This window comes from Achroia grisella, unplaced genomic scaffold (assembly GCF_030625045.1).
Source record: "Achroia grisella isolate CSIRO2021 unplaced genomic scaffold, CSIRO_AGI_Agris_v1 utg1173, whole genome shotgun sequence".
Lineage (NCBI taxonomy): Eukaryota > Metazoa > Arthropoda > Insecta > Lepidoptera > Pyralidae > Achroia > Achroia grisella.
In genome coordinates, this window is record NW_026712589.1 from 1,957,531 (window position 1) to 1,979,912 (window position 22,382).

The 22,382-nt window shown below is 32.7% G+C and overlaps 1 protein-coding gene across 2 annotated transcripts in view; it reads right to left on the reverse strand.

The window, feature by feature from the left end:
* Window positions 1–22,382, reverse strand: part of LOC131851122 (forkhead box protein L2-like) — a 64,337-nt gene that overhangs the window by 19,549 nt on the left and 22,406 nt on the right. For both annotated transcript variants that reach the window (XM_059201562.1, XM_059201556.1), the window contains exon 2: window positions 13,778–13,889. In XM_059201562.1, the coding sequence (XP_059057545.1) occupies window positions 13,778–13,889 (112 nt within the window). The remainder of the gene's footprint in view (window positions 1–13,777; window positions 13,890–22,382) is intronic.

The following is a 22,382-nucleotide window of genomic DNA, read 5'->3' on the forward strand; positions in this document are numbered from 1 at the left end:
TCATCACAAGAAGAATGAGCAAGAAACTTGTGTGTTGCTCTTTTTAATAGATGTTTTTTTTATATAAATAATTACAGTGTAACAAGTAAGAAGCATGCGACAATCAACATAGAAATCGCTACGCACTCATTATTAGTGTAATCAGATAATATTGTCAGTGCTATGGATTTAAAATTTTTTTACAAAAACATTATTATCGTTAACGAATTCTTCAATTTTATAGTAATTCTGAAGATATACCTGAGATATTCCTGAAGAGTTTGTTTGTTTGAACTTTGAACTAATGCGCGTTTAAACAAACAAACTCTTCAGTTTTATAATACTAGTATACATGTAATTATGTCCTACAAATCACACGTGTGTGGAGGAATGCGACAGACGCCACGGGGCGGTGTAGTCGCATATCGTATTCGAACGGGGCTACCAACACCAAGGTATTGTGTCGCTTATAGAACAATGCGTTGTATTTATAAAACATTAAAAGCCAGCGTATCGTTCATGAAATTAATAACAAATAACAATTGTGAAACGTTAGTTCGGGAGCTGAGCGAATTACCCACGTCGTTGAATAACTCCATGTTCAATATACACTACTACTATAGTATCTATTTTGACTTTTTGGAATATCACTATTCTCTTTATAACTACGATAGTAACACTATCTGTCTAGGGGAAAAGGGATTGTTAGGAATGGGAATTTGTAATCCCCATTGCTAGCAATATACCATGTTAGGTCGACCTCAAAATCATCGTGAATTTGCCACGATGAACTGATCTGACTTCATGTCATCTTATCATCCTCCACTGGTGCCCAGCCAGCGTAAACCGTTAGCGCAGGCGGGTACACCATTCCATTATCATCCATAAAACAAAAAAAAACACTATCTGTCTGTCGCGCTGAGATGTCAAAACAATTGAACCGATTTAAATGAAATTAGTACACAGATAGTTTTATATTTATTTATTTATTTAAAACTTTATTGACCAATAAATTATGGTACAATAAGCTGACTATATATAAGCTATAGGCATTCTATACCAGTCAACCTTCAGGAAGTGCAGAAATACTTGATGGTGGCTTAACATTAATTATATAAATAACATATATACAAATATTATAAAAAAAATACAAAAATTAAAAAATATTAGTCTAAAATAAAACTAAACAAGAATAGAATACAAACGAATATTATAACATATATACACAACATACATACAATACATAATATATATACGTACATATATATATTTGTAATATATAAATTGTCGTCTTTAAGCGCTAAGACAATTTTCCAAGTTTACATTTAAGATAGAATAAATATCGTTTCTATAAATTTTACTCGATAGAATAGAATAGAAAATCATTTATTCAAATAAACTTACATTGAAGCACTTTTGAATAGTCATTACATTTTTTTTAATCTACCGCTCGTTCGGAAAGCAGTCTCATCACAAGAAGAACGAGCAAGAAACTTGCGTGTTGCTCTTTTAAATAATTTTATTATTACTTTACATTTTTAAGTTTAAGTGTGTGAATACAAACCACCAATTAGCACTAATTCAATTAAATACTCAAATAGAAAAAATATTGAATATATAACCAACTGGTTAAACACCTTCATACTAATTGTGCCTATCTTGAATACTTTGGCATTTTTTTATCTTCATTCGTTTGGTATTTTTCTACAAAAAAGGTAATGATGATAATCTCAACATACCTATACTGAATAGCAAAAAAAATAACTTAAATTAATATGATACAAGCTGGAATAATAACTTGGCTGCGTCCAATACTGGCTCTCCCAATATTCCATTTAATACACACATATTCAACTTCAAAGCTTGGTATAGTCTCTTTTAGATACATTGCGAACAGATTCCATCATCCCAGGATATGGAATCATCATCAGCCCACTTCAGTCCACTGCTGGACACAGGCCTCTCCCAACGCCACGCCACTGGGCACGATCTTCAGCCCTTCTCTATCAATTACTACCTACAACTCTAAGTATGTCTCCACCTAGCTGCGGGGCGACCTACACTATAGAGAATAAGACTAAATAAAAAAAAAACAACGTTTTAGGCCTAATTAAAAATAAAAATATATATAATAAGAATAAAAAAAATAACGTTTTGTATCTATCTGTCTCTGATTTTCTAAGAATATTATTTTTACAGGTTTTAATTACTTTTATTGATTAGGTACATTTTTGACATTGTTATGTGAACTTATAATAACTAGCTACTCGCCCCGGCTTCGCACGAGTGTACATGTACTCGTATTATATATATAAACCTTCCTCTTGAATCACTCTATCTATTAAAAAAACCTCTTCAAAATCCGTTGCGTAGTTTTAAACATTTAAGCATATGTACATAGGGACAAATAGCGACAGCGACTTTGTTTGTTCCATCTGGAGTTCAGTTTAGAGCTTTAATTAAATTCTCACATAATGTTTTCCTTAACAACCATTTTTTTTCGAAATCAAGTAAAATGTTTAGGCACTTACAATTTGGAAAATCAATATTATTTACAAACAATCTGCTAATTAGCGACTAATTAACGAAATGCGCATTTTTGTAGTGAAAGAAAAATATTTACTTGTATATCACTGTGAAGCTTAGATTTTGGACATTTCTAGATACTTTTCCCTTCCGGCAATGGTTCCACGAAACACAATCTACGCGATCAATTAGTGAACAGGTGAAATTGAGATGATCACCTCGGGCCTATATTATCAAACACCTGGTTACATGGATGTACACAGTATATTTTTAATGGAGTAATTAAAAGACAGTAAGGGTGGTGTAAAGAATAGCAGAATAGTATCGTAGTAGTAGCTGACGGCCTTGTTTCGATTCCTCGCACAGCACAAATATTTGTATTCATGAGTATGATTGCTTGCATCGACATGGGTGTTTAATATATTTACGAAAAAAAAATTATTTGTGTCAGTTATTTAACACAAGACTTAGCTAGGGTAACTTGTCACCAGGCTATTCACCATGTCGACCAGTAAACAAGAATCATCATCAGACAGTGACAGCAGTGATAAAGCGAATAAACGTAAACCCAAACAAAACATATTATTAAAAAATTTAATTTCTACCACATATTTTAAATATACATTCTTATGGATGTTGGTTCAAAAAAGAAGTACATAGATACATATAATACAGTGTGGCTCACATAATTTTGAGAACCAAATTACGAACCTGTAACCTGAACCTGAACGACAAGGATCACACAATAGATTCATGCAGGTTGCAGCTAAAATATAACTGAGTAATCCCAAACTCATCTATGAAAAATAATAATAAAATATGAACAGTAGTTTTTGTTATGCCATGTAGAATTTTAGAATTTTTTTTTATAACACGGTACAAACGACCATCCGGCTCACCTGATGGTAAGTGATTACTGCCGCCCATGAGCACCCGCAACACCAGGGGAATTGCAAGTACGTTGTCGGCCTTTTAAAAAGGAATAAGCTCTTTTCTTGAAGGTTTCAATATCGCATCGGTTCGGAAATACCATTGCTGGAAGGTGATTCCACAGTGTGGTTGTGCGAGGCAAAAAGTTTCTAGAAAACCGTACTGTGGAAGACCGCCATTCATCCAGATGATCAGGATGGTATTTCAGTTTCTGGCGGGTGGTACGGTGTTGAAACTCAGCAGTTGGCTCAGAACACTCCCCGTGATATATGCGGTAGGTATTTATATATTAATACAAATAAATATATTACATGCATGCTCGTTTGTCCCATGTTATATACAAAAAAAAAACTCTTCAACGAGATAGACCCCAACCTGCAGTATCTATTACATCAGTAATACATCGCACAGAGATGTGCTAACTCGTAATAAATATGACGAGTTAACTCGAGTTGAAATTTAGATAACTCGAGTGTGACTCGAGTTACCTGGAAGAATCAGTTATTTTATAAATTATCGTACTATTCTAATGTTGTTGGTTGCAGCTAGTCTAGACAGCTCACCAAACCATGGGGGGCGCGTGGAAATGGCACTCCAAACCCGCGGAAGGAATTATGGAGCGCATTCATGGCTGCAGGTCAACACCTCCTATTTGAGAGCTATTTTTTTAAATATGATTCAATTCTCGTATTTCCTACATATTTAAAATGAATCTGCTAGAATGAGCATTTTATTCATTTTACACGTTTACTCACTGGTGATTCGGAAACGTCTGTTTACAAATTTCAAAATAATTTTAATGATACCATAATCTCAAATCAATAATGAGACATTTGCAACGAGTGAAAATTCTATGATATGAAATGATTGGAAAACTTCATGTTCATGTTGTTGGGACGACCAAGTTATGCTATCACTCTTTCACTTGATTCGTCTATGTACCGGTTTTTTTTTTTGTGGATGATAATGGAATGGTGCACCCGCCTGCGCTAACGGTTTACGCTGACAGGGCACCAGTGGAGGATGATAAGATGAGCATGAGGTCAGGTCAGTTAGCCCATCGTGGCTAATTCACCAGGAATTTATCACGATGGTTTCCAGAGGGAACCGCGTGGAGGTCGACCTGACATGATACATTGCTAGCAATGGGGTTATCAATCCACATTACTAACAATCCCCTTCCCTCCTCTATGTACCGGTTGAATTCTCCCAACTCGAGTTAAATCGAATTAAGCGTAACTCGAGTTGACACATCTCTAACATCGCATCAGTCCGGCTTCAGGTTTTAGACATTTCACGTAAAGGGAACAAAGACATATTAAAAAGTGGTAATCGCTTTGCGACTTACGCTAAATAGTCGAACTCGATACTTGGGCGTTATATAACGCGTCTACTGATAATGGCGTCGATATACCACTCATACAAAAGGTAATTGTTCTCTCAAACAATAAAGTTTAATAACGTAAGGTTTCTAGGTAAGGCACATACGCATTGTGACCGAGGCAATACGCCCCGATGACGGAGACTTGTTGTACTTAGATAACAACGTTCGATCTTATGTAACAGCTTATTACACTAGTAATATTACACATTAATTAATTACAATTACACATGTAATTACACCACTATATTACTACTTCTTCTTCTTCTTCTTCCGGCCTTATCCCATTTTCATTTGGAGTCGGCTCTCCTAATATTTCTTCTCCAGTGGTGTCTATTTTGGACTGTTGCTGGCTCTATGTTTCCGTTGTCCTTAAGGTCCTTACTAACTACTGACATCCATGTTAATTGGGGTCATCCACGCATTTTCGATCCTGAATTGAGGTCGAGAACTTTTCTCGTCAAGTGGTCTTCCGGTTACCACTATGTTACTACTAGCATACACTGTATGTATATACCCACTTTAAATATATATATTTTTTTTTATACTACTATGGTGGCAATCAAGCATACGGCCCATCTGATGGTAAATGGTTACCGTAGCCTATGAACGCCTGAAACACCAGGGGTATCACTTGCGTGTTTAAGAAACCTTAATATACCCTTCTTGAAAAACCCCATGCTGTAGTCTCGTGGGAAAACCTCGGCAGGAAGTTCATTCCACAATCTAAGTGTACGCGGGAGGAAACTCCTCTGAAACCGCATTGTTCGGGACCACTTAGGTTCCAGTGTGTGGGGATGAATTCCCTGTCGATGGCTAGCGGTGCGGAGGTAAAAGGTGGCTGTCGGCATCATGTCGAACAATTCCTCAGAACACAGTCCGTTGTATAATCGGTAAAACACACAAAGCGAGGCGAAGTCTCGCCTCAAGCTGAGTGGCTCGATACCGCCAGAGAGATTGGGATCATCGACAATTCTCATAGCACGTCTCTGAACTGAGTCCTAAGGACCGAGCTGGTATCCAGGAGGACCCGCCCAAAGATGAGAGCAGTACTCCATGTGCGGCCGAACCTGTGACTTATATAAGAGAAGTCTCTGGTCCGCAGTGAAGTACCGCCTCGCTCTATTGAGCACACCGAGCTTCTTGGACGCCAGCTTTACCTTTTCTTCCAGGTGACTGCGGAACTCAACAGTACTAGAGATGTCGACACCGAGAATCCCAATACTCTTAGAGATGGTAACGGACGTGTTCTGGAATTGAGGAGCCACTAAATTACTATATTCTACATTCCTATTTTATTCTCTTATCTCGTAATGTGACAATTTGTCTATTATAAAAACTAATTTAAGAGATATAGAAATTTAAAACTAATTTGAAGTTAGCAAAGGGTCCTTTTGCCGCCTTTAATTTAGTACCCTTTAAATGTATTTTACGTAATTTCAATGGCAGCAATAAATGACAACAAATTCCATCACGAGTGGAGTTACGTCTACAGCGCGAGGTTTGCAAACCCACCTACATCTCAATACAGATACCGACAGAATCCTGATACAGCACCTTTATTCATGACTCAGATAACAACTCAGCAATGATAATTTATAATACATCATCACAACAGAGACAGCTATATTTGAACCACCGGTATTACAAAGTGACATGTTTTTTACTCCAATGCTGTTGGCTGCAACTGGTCTATACAGCTTCACCGGACGATAGGGGGCGAGTGCAGATGGCACTCCAAACCAAATGACTTATGGAGCGGCTGAAGGCCAACTCCTGCCTGATGGATTTGGCAAAAGACAAAGGAATGAGGCGACAAGTAAAGAAGCCCCACAGTCCTAACTTTGTATACCTTATATGAAAATGGAAAACACGAAAATTCCGACGCAATAGCAAATAAAAAACAAAATTTATTTTCTACTAGCTGTACACGCCACTTCGTCCGCGTGGAATTTAACATTATTTTTCTAAAATAAAAGTAGCCTAAGTTACTCCTTATTACTTCAGCTACCTGCCAAAAAAGCTCCCGTCAAAATCGGTCCAGCCATTTCAGAGATTACCGGATAAAACAGACTATACAGACAAAAATTGTAAAAAATGTTATTTTGGTGTATGTACCGTATTTACATTCATATGCATGTAGTAAAAAACGGTTATTTCAATATTACAAACAGTCACTCCAATTTTATTTATATGTTATATTTAGATTCTTATTTCATTATTCAAATTCACAGTACGTAAAGACGCTACAGTAGTCTTCAGTGAGAGAGCAGACTATTTTAAATATTTTCAAAACTGTGTAATTTGTAATGTTTTAGATGTATTTTTATATTGTGTAGGATTTGTTTAGTTTTAAACATATTCAGTCACAACGTTCAACTAGTGTATTTTTTATTTTCCCTTATCTACTTAATAATTTATGGTGTTGAAATCCCATATAACTCATATGATAATACCATTGTAAATGAATTATCGGTGCACACAAGTCCAATCGATTTCTATCAATGTCTAATCGATTTAGGTGTAAACTGTGCTAAAAGCACTACATTAAAGCCGAGTAAATACTCGTTCTTATTTGTACTGAATTCGCCACGTTTCGCTTTACGATCACAATCGTTGTTCCAATGTAGGGTTGCCATTACGGTGTAAACATGGGGTTGCTATAAGTAAAAAAAAATGCTAAAGTGTCTATTTATCTACCTTTGCTTATTACCATTTGGCTAAACGGCTGAATTAATCTTAATAAAAACAAGAGGTATATATCACACAGTCATATGATTCTTTGTTTATTTATTTACTAGCTACTCGTCCCAGGTGTACATGTACATACATACATACATATAAACCTTCCTCTTGAATCACTCTATCTATTTAAAAAACAGCTTCAAAATCCGTTGCGTAGTTTTAAAGATTTAGATTCAGGGATGGACAGACAGCGACAGCGACTTTTTTTATACTATACAATGATTATGGTATAGATATAGTTGTGATTATTTTGTGGTAAATGGTAGTTTTCGAAAATCGGATATATAAATTTAGAATAGAATAGAATAGAAAATCATTTATTTAAATAAACTTACATTGAAGCACTTTTGAATAGTCATTACATTTTATTAATCTACCGCTCATTCGGAAAGCTGTCTCATCACAAGAGGAACGAATAAGAAACTTGCGTGTTACTCTTTTAAATAATTTTATTATTACTTTACATTTTTAAGTTTAAGTGTGTGAATACAAATCACCAATTAGCACTAAATTCAATTAAATACTCAAATAGAAAAAATATTGAATACATGTATAACCCAGTTTGTTACATATTCAATATTTTTTCTAAACAATTAATAAGAGGAGTCATAGTCATAGTGATTAGAGCAGACCAGTCCCTACAAGCAGCACCCGTTCACGAGTATGACAGATGAGCCAGCCATCACTGCGTTCGACCATATTTAAGGCTAGAGCCCTCTCTAGCGTTTACTTACCATTAAAAGATAACAGTTAATTGCAACCAAGTTAGATAGACGCGATATATTCATCATCTTAAAAAATTGCCCTTCTAGATGTTATTTTATATAGACCGAGGATAATCGTGACATCTGACATCGATTGCAAAAAAAAACTTAATTTCATCTTGTAGCGCGGTGAGGATGAGGATACTCATCACTATAGCGTTATATATGTTGATGAGGTGGCGCTACATAATATATTATTTATTGTAATATGTAGGTAGTGAGTATACCGGTAAAATGATTGCACGATTTATTGTACATTATTAAGTTTATTAGTAGTGTGCTATGGTTTATTAATAACGCGTACAGTCGACGCGGAGTCGGGACGTAGACTGATTTTACACTTAACTTAAATCTATGTTAGTGGAGACATAAACTAATGGCAGGGTCACAAATGTGGATAGAAATATTACAAGGCACAATCTAATACAACCAAAAATATCGCTATAATAAGATTGTTGATAGAAGGCTGAGAATTTAGAAGAATAGAATAGAATAGAATAGAAAATCATTTATTCAAATAAACTTACATTGAAGCACTTTTGAATAGTCATTACATTTTTTTTAATCTACCGCTCGTTCGGAAAGCTGTCTCATCACAAGAAGAACGAGCAAGAAACTTGCGTGTTGCTCTTTTAAATAATTTTATTATTACTTTACATTTTTAAGTTTAAGTGTGTGAATACAAACCACCAATGAGCACTAATTCAATTAAATACTCAAAAAGAAAAAATATTGAATACATAACCAACTGGTTAAACAATTAATAGGAGGAAATCAGTCATAGTGATTAGAGCAGACCAGTCCCTACAAGCAGCACCCGTTCACGAGTATGACGGATGAGCCAGCCATCACTGCGCTCGACCATATTTTAGGGAGCCCAATGACCCGGCCCACCACGCCGCCACAAGTCTGGACATTTTAGTGAGCATGACTACTCAAAACACTAGACCATGTCAAAGCTACTCACAATTGCCATCTGATAGTTATAGTATTCACATTTTACATAAGAATGCATGCGGCAATTAATACAAAAACCGCTACGCTTTCATATTTCTAAAATCAATCAATTAAATCAAGAAAGCAATGAGAAAATAAAATTATAACGTTGTATGCTAATAAACGAGATAAAGAATATATATTCTAATTTAACGCGACATCATAAAAAAATGTTAGTCAAAAAATATTTTTTTGGGGTTGGCTCAACCTTACCATTTAAGGGTATAACTAATAGACAACCTATTCTGAGACCTAACGAATATATATCAAAATCGGCAAATCCGTTTTGTTGGAGGACCTTAAACACTATGACATGAGAATTTTATTAAAAGACATATCTACAACTGCATCAGCTCCACCATGATTCACGGACAAGTAACCCATATCCTTCTCCATTCCAAATATATCATTAACATGTAATATTTCGGAAACAATGTTAACTCAAAAGCGTAATTGTATATTGTATTCATAAACAAAGTCAAAATTTAAACCATTCCACGTTTCTAATACATAATTATTACTGAATGATCTCACGAACTATTTCGTGGAAGGTCGATTTTAATATAAACATCACTGTTTACTACGTCATGCCATTGCATTTTATTAAGCTATACAACAATAGCTTACCATCTTGTTACGTGGTAGTTTCATATACATATACCCTCACCAGCTCCAGCTTCACAATTGTCCACTTCGTGATGAACATAACACCATGGTATGTCATTATATTTCAATACAACGTAATGTGTATCCACTACCCTATTACTAGCGATATACCATACAAGTTGATCTCCATGCAGTTCCCCAGGACACCACCATGATAATTTTCTGGTAAGTTTACCGCCCTTAGGCTAACTGACTTAACCTCACTCTCATGTTATTCTAGTGCCCCGTTAGCGTAAACCATTTGCGCAGGCGGCTGTACCATTCCATTAAAATCTATTAAAAAAACATAAGAGTCGGTTAAATATTAACTGATATTTTCTCTTCATAATAATATTAAAAATAAATGGATCGACTGCGTAAATCAGAAAGAAAGCTAACAATACGTTGATTAAATAATAAAAAGTCATTTTTCAAAATTAGAAGCTAGAATTGCCTCCTTTTTTATAACTCAATTAAATTAACCACGCCGTCTTAATCATTATCTAAATACTTTTAAACTTATATATATTAAAAAAAAAATATTTAAATAAATTTAAAAACATTAAATGCCTTGAAAAAAATTTTAATAGTGTAAAATATCGTGAAAGTAGAATCGCACGAAAAAAAAGCGAGTTATTCAAGAGAAGAACTTAATAGATACAAATGATATTCAATGTAAGAAATCATCAAATTCTTGATAAGAAATTTTTCCATCTGGTTTTTTAAATCTAGAAACATTAATTAAATAATTTCAATATGTTACGACATCGTTGCATCTTGTCCATTTATACATACATCATCTATACATATAAATAAAATTTGTCTGTCTGTTTGCAATATTGAAAATACCGTTTTTTTTTCATTTTTGTCTGGCTGTCTGTCGGTCGATTTGTTTCAGCTAATCTCTGAAATGCCTGGACCGATTTTGACGGGACTTTTTTTGGCGGGTATCTGATGTAATAAGGAGAAACTTAGGCTACTTTTATTTTAGAAAAATAAAGTTAAATTCCACTCGGACGAAATCGCGGGAATAGCTAGTTTGACATAAATTATTTTATATACAATAACAATCATATAACATAGTTCTCTAAGATGTTGCTGATACTATAGTTTTTAGATTTATTACTATTTATTGTCCTTACAGACACGTGGAGCAATAAAATACTCAAAATCTTAATTAAATATCTTTGTATTTCGATAAAAGTTATCAGGCTATAACACTTATAAGTTGACATACTTCACATAAAGAAATAAATGACACTAAAGACTGAACGTAATCTTCAATTCTCTATACGAGTATATTTTTTGTTGTTCGAACAATTACATGGACATTGTCACTAACACTGCCTATCCGTAGCGTGGATAAGACACATTATATACCACTCGCTACGCAAGTTACTTTGATGCAATTCAGCTTTTAAATCATATCTCAAGAAGCCGATTGCTTTTCGAAAATAGTACCCGTTTTTAGTGCTGCAGCCGATCGACCGGACGGAATTAATGACTTGGTCATATACTCTTCGAATTAAATCCCGACCGTGCTTACGTTATTTCAGTGCAGAGCGATTAAATCTATCAATGAATTTCCGGCACCGAACGCTTGACACTTTTAATATCGCCAATCAACCCGAGACCGTTCTCAATGAACAATACTGGTTTAGTCGTAAATTACATATTCCTAAGTTCGTGCCAACACAGCGTATGAAGAAGTAACTTCGGCTCTGGTGAACATACACCAATTTGGACTCTAATCGTATGGGATTTAGAGCACCATTAGATGCAATTTAAAACCAACGTATACCAAAACATAAATTATACCTACTTGAATACAATAAAAGCATTATATGTCAAGACGGCAACATAATACTCCTGTAAACTTCATGATAAACGATTTTGTTTACTATTTACATCTCATAATATTAAACCCCAAATGTATATGTAGGTAGTATAATATTTCTGGCAGGTCAGACTTCGGCGTTCAGTGTTACTTCGCCAATGTTTAATCCTCACACAAAAATAAAATGTTTATTATGAATTTAGTATATTAACTCCAACGTCTGTACAAAAAAAAAACTATAAAATAAATATAATTTTGTTATTTGGTAGATTTTACAGATATCTTCTCTGAAAAATTAACCTTATTACAATACAATAAAACAAAGAAATAGTGAGCATAAAATAAAATAACTTGAAGTTTGTAATTTCTGGAAAATTAACCTTATCAAAATGTAATAAATATCAATTCCCTAAAATCTCTTTACAGTACATAGGATAAACAAGAAATGAGAATGTAAAAAAAAGATTTCCTTCTTAACATGCAAAATGTTGATGCGTAGACAAATAACATAACGCCCAATTTTGAGTACAGGAAAGCGTTCACTAATTAGACTCCGACTTGAAGATGAAAATTCGATATTGTGGGGGCAATCCGATATTCAGACAAAAGGGGGCTCGGCGTCTCTCTCGACTCGATGTGAACTCCCACAGGCACAATATCATTGCCTCTATCACCCTAATTGTTTCTAATTATCTTTCTTTTAACCTTTCTTCAAAACTTATTAAGTAACATACCTATTATCTGTGCCGAATTTGCCTAAGTGGTTACAATTACTCTCATTTTGTTACAACATATTTATATACTTGATTTGAAATAATATTAATTGTAAGAAAGAGTTTTCAATCTTATTAATCTTATAGACTCGAAAGTTTGTAAGTAAGTATGGATGGGTTTATCTTTTTAGTTTTGTTGTAACTGGCTAATAAGAAACAAATAAATTAAGAATACAAAATGCATTTCATATTGTATTCTAAATTTGTATTTAAATTTATAGTTCTTTTATTGTACATTCTTGTTTTGATACAACACTTCTATTCTATTGTCAATACTATCCAAAAATATATTTACTCCGTATACCAAGTCTTTATTCCTTTTACCTATATACAAATATAAACTACAACACGTTATCAACACGAAGCTCTACATTATAGTTAATTCGAGTATTGGTAAATATTTTGTGTTTATAAGAATAAATATTCTTTCTGTCAAAAATGTCATATGAAGTAAAGGGACATAATTTAGAATTGTAAGTCGAATTGCTTATAGTCCATTATGATCTTATTTTATTAGTTATGGTAAGGAATGATTGCCCTAATCATTCCTTGAAAATAGATGTCCAAAAGTAGACGATGGATCGAAGGTCCAGTAAACTATGCTCAGATTACGGCCGAAGCATGGACATCGCTACAAAATGTATTTTCTTTGAAGACAGAGGAATGGGACGTAGAAACATTGGCATTAGAGCGAAGATTAAAAAGAACTATATATACGGAGAAAATATGCAAATATATATATATTTTCTCCGTATACCAAAACTTTATTCCTTTTACCTATATACAAATATAATAAAACCACCACATTCTTTAATTAGAAAAGAATGATTATGTTTTGTTTTAATGAAATCAAATCAAAATATATTTATTCATATAGGTATATTACAGACTCTTACGATAAGTCAACTCTACCATAAGATCGGAGTGTTTTCAAGCTAAGAAGAACTGACAAAAAACTCCACTGTTATTATTTTAAATGAGCTTCAACATGTTGATCATGGTGATTTCGAACAGACAAGAAACTCGGCTTTTATTTTCAAAAAATGAACTTGCACATGATTATAAAAATACAGATTCTTTTTTAAATTCAATTAAAAAGATAGTGAGCTACAGCGTATGCTATTTATAACAAAAGGAAGGAAAAGGTAGGTGTCAAAAAAACGGCGTACAATTATGAATATCAAACCAAAAAAAAACAAACCTGCATGGTGTAAGTTAACAGAGCAGAGGTTGGCGGGTGTAGCCAGCGAGTATGTGGGTTCTTCTTTTGGCTTCAGTAACTCATGCGTGGACACCGCATGTATGGATAGTTCCTAAAACCAAAGAGTCCTCTATTAATCATGTATATAAAAAAAAATACGGATAGTGTAAAGGGGTAAGCGTGATTTTGGCAAATAATCGACTATTAACAGAATATAATGTATTCATGCTTAACTTAATTAATATTGTAAATAGATACGTTACTTTTGGTTGTTATGTGCATGTTCATAGAATAAAATCACCTTAAACTATGTATACATATATTAACAGTAATATGTTTAGGTTTACTCAAATAATACTTCTTGGATTATAATAATCTAATAGTTCGAATATGTCGCCGATACAATGAAATTCTTGTCTCGAATACAAATATAGATATTTTCCATTCAACGCTGGTCCAGTTCCGGAGACAATTAAATTTCCACCGTAAAGAGACAAATTATATTTAATATTGTACCAATTTTTTTTTTCTTTAATGTAAATAAAATTCTGTTAACATGATAATTCATTGCATTACGTAGTTATATATCATTTTCTATTTAGTTTACTTTTCATTATATAACCTTATATAGCTATCTAGCGTATATTGAATGCATCTATATAATTTAGCTCTTAGACATACATAGTGTTGGATTACAATCCAGTTTTGTACCGAACTACACGCTCCTAGTTATATTATTATATTGACTGTAATCTGTTTTGTATGCTAATAAATAAATAAATAAATAAATATGGTATATTTTTAATTGTTCAAGAGAATTGCACTACCATAAATATTTTTAGCATATAATTAGGATATATTCTCAAAACTCTGGGTTGAAGCTGAAAATAAGTGTTTTGTTGTTGTTCCACACTGAGTAAACTTTCACGTTTATAATATTAGTAGACTACTGCATTAAATAATAAATATCTAAATGTAAAATTAGAAAATCAAATCCCAAAGTCCCTGAAGAAATTAGCATTCAATGCCCAAACACGTGCGTACTATATTTTTCTAATGTTAATATTAAATCGAATCTCGAAGAGATGGCCAATAAATATTCTATCTATTTTTACGTACGTAGGATGCTTTCTCCGATCTTGAATGAACAGAGGCGACCCTCGTAATGTTTCGTAGTTAAGTCGTGGCGTAGGTGACAAACGCAAACACACCGAATAACAGTAAAATAAACCTTATATAAATAATATAAAGAATTATTGCAATTAAATTTGTATTAGAAATATATCTGTACGGATTCATAAAAATATTAACAATAAATAAAAAAATATTATAATGCATATACAATAATTTATTTATTTGTTAACGTATTATAAAATATTAATCATAATTAACTATATATTTTTAATAACATTTTATTTATTTCGCATTTATTCATTTTTATTAAAAATTAATCGTATATGATAACTGTGCATTTAAGTAAAAAATATTTATTCATAATTAATTGTATATTTATTTATAAAAAAATTATTGATTTCCAATTTATTTATTTTTATTATAAAATGAGTCATATCATAATTTAATATGTTTAAATTTAATAGCAAATATCCACATGTTTGTATTGTTAGAACAAATTTTTTACAACATAAGATTAAGTATATATCAATATTTAGACAACGTACAGTCTAAGTATATTGTTGACACGATTAATAATTGTTATACAAAAAAAATATATTCAACATATTGTGCTTCTACATCAAGTATACTTCGATATAGTGAATTATGAACCGACTGCCGGCGTGGTGCTGTGTACTCACTCCACTCAGCCGCTCGCCGCTCGCCGCTTCCCGCACGTGCCGCAGTGTTAGCTTTTTGACACTGTCAGCTATATCCGAGCTGATTTGTTCCCAACAGCTGCGCCTGCGCACCTATTAACCGCTGATACATGTTTGTCAGCCGGCTATTAGGGTGAGAGAGATGAAATTTCGGAATCATATATATAAGAGCGAGATCGATTCATTTCTCCAATTCACAACCAATATTTATTTGCTGCATCGTGACACCCGAGAAAAATTCTTGTACCAAAAAATTAGAATTGGAGTATTAAACGAGACTTGGGTGGCAGGCCATTTTTCTTGATTCTATATAAAGATATATTGGTCAAGGAACGAGCCGAGTCTATCTGGTACGAAACTGTGTTATAACACAGTAGCAAATGACCGATCGTTCGAATTAATAGACAATAAATTATAGAAATCAACAATGACGAATTGGACGTTTATGGTTTTTAAAGCAGATTATAATTTATAGGTTAAATATGCATGTAGCATTTCAAGAACAGTATAATCAAGACATTTATTACATGTCCACAATTTCATAAAAATATATTGTTGGCTGAATATCAAATAGACATATTTGTCAACGCATCATTGGGCTAGGAAATTAAATGTTACATATGTAGATGGTGATTCAAATACCAGGTTATATACATAAAAATATACATTTGGTTTTAACAAGTTCTTATTACAAATACAATACAAAATATCTTAATATTTACAAATTCAAATCTTTATTTGTAAAGTACAGGCTACATAGGTCTTACAATAGATAGTAAGTTTCACTGCTTCTGCAATTACGCGTAGAAATATGACTTAAATATATATATATATACATACTATTGTAGGATTATATAAAGAACAAATCTTTGTCATCCAGAAATTCATATATGCTATAATAATTATTATAACCGGCTAATCACAAATGTATTTTTGTGTTCTAAATTTGTATTTAAATTCTGCAGTTTTTTTTAAATTACACTCTTGTATTGTCATTCTATTCTATTGTCAACTCTATCCATATACATTTTCTCCGTACTCCAAGTCCTTTTTCCTATTACCCATACATGAATAAAATAAAAAAGAATAAAATAAAATAAAAATAAACAATAATTCTTGAATTTAACTCATATCTTTACAAACCACACCTGCAGACAAACTGCTAAGCAGTTTTGCGGCTTATTGTTTTTATATTATGTTGTATAAATCTGTGTGTAAATAAAAGAAAAAAAAAAGTACTACTAACATTCTCATATTATTTGTCAAAAAGAATATTTATAAACTGTATTTATGCATCTGCATTAGAACTAGACTACTCTGTACCCACTGCAACATGTTGCGAACAGCGACAGTAAATTTCCCAGTGTTGAAACGTACATAAATATTGAACAACAAAACAAAAGTCAAACGAAAAAAAAACATTTTCATTAACAATAAAATTCGGGAATTCTTTCCTGTCGTGATGAATTAACCACTAAAATTTTAATAGGAATATTATTGTAAGTAAACTTATAGGTGTATAAATATATACTATACATCCAGTATCTATAAAAAATGTCTGCTAACTTCGACACGGTGACAAGGCGACAGTTGCTCGCGGGGTGAGATTAAACCGAAATAGCACTATAATTAATGGGCGTATCAAAACCCACAATCTCAAAATGAGACGCATTTCGAGAATTTCCACACATACGTGATAAAATTCACGATTATTATACGCAAATATTATTATATTAAACTCAACCAAAACTCCTTGTTACGGACGACTGTATTTTAGGCTGGTTTAAAATGAGACACGTTCCTAGTTGAAATAAAATATGATATGGTGTACAGAGATTAAATGTGTAGCGGTTTCTATGTTGATTGTCGCATGCCTAATCCTTGTTGTTAATTAAATATAAGTAAATCGATATTTATTTAAAAGAGCAACACACAAGTTTCTTGCTTATTCTTGTTGCGATGAATCTGCATTCCGAATAAGCGGTAGAATAAAAAAACATGACTATTCAAAAGTGCTTATATTAAGTTTATTTGAATAAAGATTATTTCTATTTCTGTTTCTATTTCTAAAAAAGTAAAGACCATGAATATGACATAAGAAAACAAAGGGTATATAAAAACAGAATATCAAAATATACAATTAAAAAAAATATAAAATGCTTATAAAAACTATCAAAAAGGTTGCTTTCGGCAAAGTTTGTGTGAAATAACATAGTTGAAATACGACATAATACTAGCCATTGATCTCCCTACTATTGATGTTGAGGAGACTTAAATGCACACATGACCAACAAAATTGAGCTTACAAACAAGATTTATGTCAAAAGGCTGTAAATATAAATTTTATTACTGTAATAGATCGGTGGACTGTACCGGTGTCTAAATGATGAAAACACGTAGTTTCTAGTAATATAATATATTAATATGCAGTTACGAAACTATCAAAAGACAATAAGAGAATAATTAAAACGTATAACAAAACATGACGTATAAAAAGAACTGTTCTAAAAATGAAGATTTAAATATAATAAAATAATCAAAAAGGTTGCGGCGGCCGGTCGCCGCAACCTTTTTTTTACCACCAATTTGTACCAATTACACTTCAAGGCAAGCAATACTTTTGATACTGACAGCGCCATTTTGCTACAAACTGATACGAGTACAATAGATCTATGTAGGTCGCAGTGCTACAGGTCCTTGCACCTGACAATAGCCCAAACAACCAATACACACAAATATTGCTAACTACTATTTTGTTATATTAGAAATATCTACTAAAACTTATGTATTAAAAGGTATTATAATCGAATTTTATTTATTATATAACTAGCTGTACACGCGACTTCGTCCGCATGGAATTCTGCAACATTACTTAGGCTACTTTTATTTTAGAAAAATTAAGTTAATTTCCACTCGAACGAAGTCATGGGTACACCTACTTTTTAATATAAATCTACATTATTCCCAGATTTATTAATAATCCTATTTAATATATATCAAGATAAACTAACAATAGTAACTTTAACTACTAAACTAGTTAATTAAAGTAGGAAAAAAACTACATGCCAAGTGTTTATTTCTGTAAACAACCCTCGAGCTTTCAATTTAGATATCGATTATAAGTTGTTGAATCCACTTAGGGTAAAGTTACTCGATTCTACGATATCCCAGACAACGTGTTTTATACTACTAACCAGTTCAGAAAATACTAATATTATAAAGCTGATGTGTTTGTTTGTTTGAATACGTCAATCTCAGGAGCTATTGGTTCGAATTGAAAAATTGTTTTTATGTTAGATCGTTCATTTGTTGAGGAAGGCTTTAAGCTATATAACATTACGCTACGACCAATAGGAGCGGAGCTGCAATAAAAATATTGCAAAAGGTGGGGAATTAAACGCAAAATTGCGCGGGTCAGCTAGTCTATACATATAATTTTTTTATTTTTTATTTATTAGGTCTACAAAACTGGATGTCTTACATAGTGCATAACTTAATACACATAAAACAAACTATTTAAGTAACACATCCTTCTAGATGTAGACACAGCATGCATAACTTAATTTTTACACACGCAAATAAAATTGGAGTGCCTGTTTGTAATATTGAAATAACCGATTTTTACTACATGCATATGTATATAAATGTGGCACGTATGTACACCAAAATAACATTTTTTACAATTTTTATCCGTCTGTCTGTCTGTCTGTGTTTGTTCCGGCTAATCTCTGATATGGCTGGACCGAGTTTGGCGGGACTTTTATTGGCAGGAAGCTTATGTAAAAAGGAGTAACTTAGTCTTCTTTTATTTTAGAAAAATAAAGTTAAATTCCACGCGGACGAAGTCGCAAGTACAGCTAGTATATAATATAAACCAAATCATTTAATCAGGAGGGAAACGGAATTGTTAGTTATGTGGACTGTTGACTCTGTTGCTAGCAATGTACCATGTCAGGTTGACCTCCACGCGGTTCCTCCTGGAAACTATCGTGGTAAATTCCTGATGAATTTGTCACGATGGGCTAACTGACCTGACCTCATGTTCTATCATCCTCCAGTGGTGACTCGCCAGTGTAAACCATTAGCGCAGGATGGTTCATTATTCCATTATAATCCATTAAGAAAAATCATTCAATCCTAAGTGAAAACTAGGTATTCAGAAATATCCACTGTATAACTGGACGATAGGGCACATTTTCTATTGTCGAGAATTGTTCCTTACTAACAAACCTACTCGAAATCTTCTACATACGCAAGGATGCAGTCCAGTATAACTCTACCACCATATATCTGTTCGGGTTACGAACACTGATTAGACTATTTGCTTTTGCAATAGCATATGCTGGTGGTCACTATATTCTCCCAAATTTGAATTTGAATATATCTGTATTATTGTAAATATGTACCACTATTTGAAAAGAATAGCCATATATTCTCATCTCGAAAGAAATCCGAACTGACTGTAGATTTGACATATCATAAGAGTCTGTAGTAGTTATATTAATATAGGTCATGTGAATAATGAAACTTAGATCCGAATTTCTGCAAATTCTTTTTTTTTTTATACCATGTAGGTGGCAAACAAGCATAGAGCCCATCTGATGGTAAACGGTTACCGCAGCCTATGGACGCCTGAAACACCAGGGGTGTCACATACGCGTTGCCGACCCTTAAGAAACCTTAATATACCCTTCTTGAAAAACCCCATGTCTTTCGAGAAAATTTCGACACGTATAGATATTTTTGTTACGACTTATATGATTGGTCTACATCTGGACACTACCGGTCTTATTACAAAAAATCTGTTAAAACTCGGACGAAACGTGGTCTAAATGGTCGTTCCTAAAGTTAATACTTGGAATAAACCTAACATTATTACGAATCCAGATCTAACAGAGGACTACTTAGTACTACAGTTAAATCGTTCATTATGTATTCCATACAGAAATCAGTCACTCATGTCTGTCACCGTACAATTACGTTCCATTTTACCAGAAAACTGAAAAGATCAAAAATAATATTAGTTCAAAGAAAAATGTATAAACTAAAAATAAATTTATTTCTATTTATCTATGTCTTCATTATAACCATTTCATTAATATATAATATTTATTAATGTACTATTAGGCTGAAAATCAGTTTTAAATTATAAGTAGGAGTCCTATACGGAGAAAAGGAACGGCGAGATATTTTTATTGGATCGTTCGAATGATGACTATTTCAAAGTCAAATGAGTGAAAAAATAACAATTAACGTCTTTTATATGTTTTTATTGTCGTAAATTTAGCTTTAAATATTTTTAGTTAATATATTTTTAATTTAGTTAAAATATTTTTCCAAAAACTACAACTAACAATAGAATTTTTAAAATGGAGTTTGTATTTTTGCATTTAGACCACTGTTAAACTAGGGGCATCGCAGGTCTAACTTTAGACCATAGACGAATCACGATTTATAGATAAACTTCATTTTGTAATAAGGAATACATTGGTGAATGGTTTATTACTAGTGCTAAACCAGATTTATCTTTTTGTAATAAGGCCGTACGTGTATTGCCAAACAAATTCTCTACAGGTAGATACTCTGTGCTACAGAATTCAGAAGCACCAGGACATTCCGTCTATTGCTAGACACTTCTTCAACCGATAAATACTCTGCTATAGAATTCAGATGAATATGTATACATACGTATTTACTTAAAAGTTATTATATTTTTCTTAATTGTACATTTACGATTCCTCTCTTATTATTTCTTATATTCTTCTTTATGCGATTGTAACTAACAATTTTCATTCTAGAACAGAGATAAATATGAAAACTTTTCATTTATTTACAATTTAAACTTGTTTTGACAGTCAAACAACTACGACTAGTTTAATCTTATTGTGTATTTATTATTTAGACTAATGAATTAGTGATATTTGGTAGTTTGTGTTCATACATTTCAAGTTAAAAATGTAAATATACAACAATCATGCAACAATACACAGCTTTCTTTCTTGTTCCATAAAGTTGAAACAATTAGTTAAAAGGGACATGGAAGTTTCTTGCTCGTTCTTCTTGTGATGAGAGTTTTCCGAATGAGCAGTGGGTTAAAAGAAGTGCTTAAATTTAAGTTTATATGAATTTCTATACTTAATGTACTAAGAAATCAATTTGCCAACACCTAATGAACGTATCAATAAGAGAAGTAATTTTTTTACTTGATGAAAAAATGTAAACATTTCCACATTATAATCGACCGTAGATTTTATTAATGGACTCGACTCGATAGATAAGAAAACAAAAATATTTGTTAATTGCATGATGTAAAATATATGTATACGTATGCCTACTTAAAACACTTTTATGGTACTTGAACAAGTGCCAAAAATGCCGCGTAACAATCAACTGGTGGCGACAGGCCTTTTTAACATTTGAAATTTTTATATGACTATATATTCTTTATGACTTTTTTTACGAGAAAGAAATTGAATGATAATACTTCAGAATTCTGATGTATATTATTGTAAAGTTTCATCGAAATCAATTTAGTTGTTTTTGCATGTTTTGCACTTTCGCGTTTACAATATGATATGCTGAACATACAGATTTATAATTTACTAGCTGGACCCGCGACTTCGTCCGCGTGGAATTTAACTTTATTTTTCTAAAATAAAAGTAGCCTAAGTTACTCCTTATTACATCAGCTATCTACCAATAAAAGTCCCGTTAAAATCGGTCCAGCCATTTCAGAGATTAGCCGAAACAAACAGACCGACAGACAGACAGAC